Source organism: Rosa chinensis, chromosome 7 (assembly GCF_002994745.2).
Source record: "Rosa chinensis cultivar Old Blush chromosome 7, RchiOBHm-V2, whole genome shotgun sequence".
Lineage (NCBI taxonomy): Eukaryota > Viridiplantae > Streptophyta > Magnoliopsida > Rosales > Rosaceae > Rosa > Rosa chinensis.
In genome coordinates, this window is record NC_037094.1 from 45,797,613 (window position 1) to 45,803,661 (window position 6,049).

General features: G+C 42.9%; 1 protein-coding gene across 1 annotated transcript; it reads left to right on the top strand.

Moving 5' to 3' along the window:
* The first annotated feature begins 1,276 nt into the window (after positions 1-1,276).
* On the top strand, positions 1,277-3,227 carry LOC112179025 (mitochondrial uncoupling protein 3). The gene is made up of 2 exons (XM_024317325.2): positions 1,277-1,749; positions 2,317-3,227. The coding sequence occupies exons 1-2, from the start codon at positions 1,372-1,374 to the stop codon at positions 2,857-2,859; spliced, it is 921 nt and encodes a 306-aa protein (XP_024173093.1). The 5' UTR covers positions 1,277-1,371; the 3' UTR covers positions 2,860-3,227.
* The last annotated feature ends 2,822 nt before the right edge of the window (positions 3,228-6,049 follow it).

A 6,049-nucleotide genomic window follows, 5' to 3' on the forward strand; every position in this document is an offset into this window, starting at 1 on the left:
TTTATTTTTTATTTTTTTAATTTTTTTTTAGCCAATACCAACTATGTAAATGGTAGCAAACCCTAGGGTTTGAGCAGAGCAGAGAGCGGCGGTGATCCTTTCGAGGATCCTCTGATCGCTTAGCAGTGGCGAGGCTATTCGTCGTGGGATGGTGATGATGAGGGCACTGGCAGTTTCTTTGCTTGTGTTTCTCTTCAGCATTGGCCTGTGTGGAGAAGACCTGAGTCGATGTTCGTCTTCAACCTCAGATCGGTGCTGCATCGGGTCCAACAGACGGGAATTGATGATTTCTTTGGCTGATCGACTACTACGGCGATAGGGTAGACCACCTAAGTCGGCACGGTGAAGGGGACGATCAGATTGTGTGGCCGAGGTTGCCCTCACCTTGATCCTTTGACGGTGACGGAACTATCTGGGATGGAGGCGCTGCAGGGCAGGCTGGTTCAAGGCGTGCGGAGATCGGAGGTGCAACATGGGGCAGCGGCTATACCGGTCCTCTGCTTCGGCGCTTGGTCCTACCTTGATTGGGTGCCCAGTCTAAGGCTGTGGGATTGGCGGCTGGGCTGGCTTTGGGCCCGAGACAGAGCACAATGGTTGGGCTTGATTTCCTCACATATTTGGATTTGGGATCCAGGAGGTGATTTGGGTACTTGCTTGTTCAAATGTATTCATATTATTTTGGGTGTGTTGTGCTTACGTGCAGGCAGATTGTTCATTGCTATATTCTATAAAAGATCTCGGTATAATCACGTTGTGAGTACCACAATTGCGTGCCTGGCGAGCAGTGTTAATTGTGCTGGGATGAACATAGTATTGAGTCATCTACCGATCTCTTACATGCCCGAGTTAGAGATTCTGATGATTTGGTCTCCAAACCTCCAGGTCATGGCAATGGTCTCATTGTTGGTAATTATCTTGCGGAGGCTGAGAATTTATCTTCAGTTTTCTGTTAGTTTCTCTATAAGTGATTCAGAGCAGTATTTTATTATACATGAACTACCCGTTGGTGTAGTACACCTTCTGGTTTGTTCTAGATTAGCTCTAGCTTCAAGCCGTTTGTGGCTTATGTCTGCTCCCAAAGTTTTTCAGAATGTCATTCTAAACGATTGTAATCGTTAAAAGTTTCAATTAATTCACTCTTCAAAAAAAAAAAATGTAATAAAGTTCATCAGAAAATCCGTTTAATATTATAATATTGTACAAGCTAAAAGTTACGTCGTACAAAATTGCAGTCAACAAATGGCTAAAATGGAAAAGAAGAGGACTAAATTGGAAAATGGCCAAAATGAACCTTTAACCAACCAAAACTGTTGGTCGTTTTTTTTCAGCAGTTAAGTGGCTACACAAAAAGCTCAGGACGTCTCGCCGGCGATGAAACCGAGCCAAGAACACGGGCGTCAACACGCCCCCACAAAGATCTTACTGACCTCGATCTCAGCAATGGTGGCCGAAACGACGACGTTTCCAATCGACCTCATGAAGACGAGGCTCCAGCTCCACGGCGAGTCACGGTCTCTCGGCTCGACCCGGGCCACCAACGCATTCCGGGTGGCCTCAGAAATCGTGCGCCGGGAAGGCCCTCTGGGACTGTACAAGGGTTTGTCGCCGGCGATTCTCAGGCACCTTTTTTACACGCCTGTTCGTATCGTCGGCTACGAGCACCTCAGAAACTCTTTGAAAACCGATGGTGGGTCTCTCTCTCTCGGGGCTAAAGCCCTCTACGGCGGACTCTCCGGCGTCATTGCTCAGGTAACTTGGTCTTGAGTTATTGGGTATTTTTATAAGTTTTGAATATGTTTGGATTTTGGAATTTTCTGATGGAGAAAGTATTAAAGATGTAAGCTTTTTATGATACAAGAAACTATATGATAGTTCAACAGTGTTGTGCATATTGCGTAATGTCTCAAAGAACAAAGAACAAGCTGTGTGATTGATCGGACATTGTTGTTGTTGTTGGCTTCCTTGCCTTGATCAAACGCCACTGTTGTGAAGATTAGCCTTGTTTAGTACAGGAAGCAATTATTGTGCTCCGAGTATTTATTTTTTCAATTTCTCTTTACATTTTACCTACTTTTTCTTGGAGTGTAATTCATAAGTAATGTGGTTAACTGGTTATGTAGTTCACAGTGAATATGTCTTAAGAAGTTAAGAGTGTCATACTTCTGCTGGCGACTTTACCACATGATTATCTTGATGTGCTGTGCGCTTCTTTGGCAATGTCTCAATAATTGATTAGGCCAGCTGTTTTAGTTTTTTTTAAATAGTCCATTTACTTCGAAAGTAATATTATCCTTCTGTTTACTGCTAGTAGTACAGTTGGTGGCAAGCCCGGCAGATCTTGTAAAGGTGAGGATGCAAGCAGATGGTCGTTTTGTGAGCCAAGGCTTTCAACCTAGGTACTTGGGCTGTTTCGATGCTTTAAACAAGATCGCGCGAGCAGAAGGTGTTGGAGGACTTTGGAAAGGGGTTTTCCCTAATGTTCAAAGAGCTTTCTTAGTAAACATGGGAGAATTAGCTTGTTACGATCATGCAAAACGTTTTGTTATCAATAATCAGATTTCTGAGGATAATATATATGCCCACACATTAGCATCAATCATGTCGGGCCTTTCGGCGACTGCTTTGAGCTGTCCAGCAGACGTGGTAAAGACGAGAATGATGAATCAGTCAGGAAGTAAGGAAGGGAAGATTATGTACAGCAGTTCTTATGGTTGTCTTGTGAAGACAGTCAAAGTTGAAGGTCTGAGAGCCCTGTGGAAAGGGTTCTTTCCTACATGGGCACGGCTTGGGCCTTGGCAATTTGTTTTCTGGGTCTCGTACGAGAAGTTTCGACAAATTGCAGGGTTTTCTTCCTTCTGATGATGAACCTTTAGATCGACTCTCATGTTACAGATTATCATTGATTGTTTGCTGTGGCACATGATTCTGTGGAGATTTCTGGTGAGAATGCGATGCCTGAGGATGTGAAGCCTAAGGGGAGGCACAAGGGGAACAAAGGCGAGGTGTAAGGCCCAAGTCTAACAAAATGTAATGGTATGCAGCATGGGATTTTTAGGGATGTAATCTTAAATTATTAGTGTCTGTGCCTTAGGAGCTTTTAAATGATTGTTTGGCCTTCTACTTTTAATGGCCTTTTCTGTCTCCAGAGAAGATTCCTCTGTTGACCTCCTTTGTGTTTAAGAATGTGATGACATTCACTTATACTTTCATCCATACTGTTGTGCAGCTTGTGCTGCAAGATGGAGAATAATTTGACTAATTTCTTCTTTTTCTGGGAACTTGATTAGTAATTTCTTTAAGTTGCAAAATGTATAGGGAATATGGCATATGATCTGACTTGTGAGTGTTCTGACTGTATGCACACCAATGGTTATAGAACTCATTCTTGGTATGTGCTAAGCAAATTTAATCATTTCAATTTTGAACTGCTTAGATTGCTTTGAAGGAGCTTCGTCTGAACAAGATACCCTTCACCATGCGCAGCTACCTGCCTGATGGAAGATGAGTGTCTGATTTTATATGAAGTTTCGCCTTTGTGTATCTTAGGTCTTGGGTTAGGTACCAGTTTACAGCTTTGTGAATTAGACATGACTAGAGGACGAGCGCCGGGCCGGGGGAAATTGATTACTATCCTACGTTAATCGTCGGTTGCAAAGACGTGGACAAATAGCTTCCTTATTTCTTTTTTTTTTGAGTTGAAAAGGTCATGTAATCCAGCAAGCAGTACAATAATGACTTATCCAAAGGGCTGTCAGAAAAAGCCATTACATAGAGCACACTATCTAGCACACCCTCACACAAGCATACTACTCAGTATACCCCTAGCACACCACCTTTTTTAGTTAAGTGCAAAAACAAGAAACTAAGTAACCCCAAGAACAAATAAAATTAACCAAGAAGCAACTTGTCTCTTGTCGATCTCCCACTCAAAAAAAGAAAATTGACCTAGCTTCCTTTTGTAAACAAGAAGGCAGGCCCAAGACTAAACCAAAAAACAAAAACAAAAAAGCAAAAAAGACCGAAACCCACACAAAGAAGTCCCATCCTCCATCTTGAGGCCCAGTATCCCCAACCAAGGGAAGCCCTAGCCCGCACCACTTTCCATGCAGCAGCTTCTCCATCGACAACAATTCCACCACCGGCTCCGGTATTACCATCGTCGATATCACACCCACCGCACGCAGATCCACCGACACTACCAATAAACCACCATCCGAAAGGCCACCGCTTAGGGTGTTGCGGTAATTGCCGCCATCATCGACAGAAGGAACCAGACCTAGACCGTCACCGTCCGGTTCCATCAAGCTGTCAACCCGGAAGCCAAAAAGCAAATCTGGCCGACCTCTATCTGATTGCTGCACCCATACCGCAAGAGCCGGCTTCACGGCAACAACACGTTGACTCGAACCCGATATCAAAATCAAAGACCTGATGTCAACACGATCCCATCTTATCCCATCACTTCCAATAACAAAGTGATCCACCACCGAACTGTCTCCAAGAGAAGACAGAACACGAGGGGACGTTGGAGACATTGCCTGCCCACCGATCAAATCACCGGTGAGCACAAAGAAAAGGCAGAAGCCAAGAGATAGGGAAACACGTTGAAGAAAAATATCGCCACCTCTACCCACAAGCCAACCAGATAAGATAAGGGAACAGAGCCCCACCCACCTAGTCATTGGTACACCACCATAGATCATGGTGATGAAGTTTTATCAAAGACGGCAGTCGTCGAGCAAACCCTAGCAAAGCTAGGTCAGAGTAGGGCTGGGCTCGGGTCGGGCCGGGCCCTAAAATTAGTGAGACCGAGACCGAACCCGAAACTATCGGTTCGGGCCGGTTCGGTTTTCGGGCTTTTTCGGGCCCAAACGTTTATTTCCACCGAAAAACAAAAACGAAACATTTTTTTTTCCTTTTCTAATGCCCAACACCACATCATTGTATATGTTACATGTGATCAAGATAAAGATTTCATTTAGCTACAAATCAAAGGCCACCCGCAGCCACGGGGCCCCTGGATGGGTCTCTTTCTGGCAACCTAATATAAGGTGTGTCACTATGTTGTAATATATAAATTGTAAAGTATCACTAGAATATAACTATCCTAATGGAAACTACAAGGGAACCTTTCCAGGTTGTACATTGGAACGTTTTACAAGTCATCCTGCAAAGAAAAGAGAAAGGAAAACTTATGTAAGAAGTCATATATCTAAAACAATAAGCAAATACATGAATTCGGGTCGGTTCGGGCTTTCGGGCCCTGAAAATATGGAACCCGAGACCGAACCGATTACATGAATTCGGGTCGGGCTTTAGACCGAACCGAAAATTTCTATTCTAAAACCGAACCGAATCGGGCTTTTTTCCTCGGTTCGGGTCGGGTCCTCGGTCTTTCGGGTCCGGACGCCCAGCCCTAGGTCAGAGAGAAAAAAAATCGAGAAAAAAGATCACTTTGATATACTCGCTTCCTTATTTCTTAGGCCCTGTTTGGGATTGCTTCGCTTTTAAAAAAATTAGCTTTTGTTCAAAATTTTAGATTTTATTGTGTTTGGTAAATAAATAAAAAACAGCTTTAATTGAAAGTTATAGGTCACTGGCAGCAGATTTTAGAAGCAGCCTAGAGGTTGCTTTTAGAAGCTGCTATAGATAAAAACATATTATGCAGTTGTATTGTGTATTGACAGCACTTTTAAAAATATTATTTACCAAACACAAAACTGTTTTAATTGACAGCTGATTATTCTCACAACACAGCAGCAGCAGTTTTTTTTTTTTTTTTTAAAGTCACAGCAATCCCAAACTAGCCCTTAGTCACCTCTGTTTTTTTTTTTTTACCCTATTTTATCAAAAGAGTTTTCCTTTTTTTTGTTTTGATAAAGAAACAACTTTAAATACTAAAATTTATGAATATACAGTACCATCCGACTCAAATTGATCGAAACTAATAGCTCTACTAATTGAGAGAAGGATGGAGTGCTCCCACACTTTTCATTCCGATTTTGAATGTCCTAACGTTGCTAGAGCATCTATCGAGAAATTTGTTTCA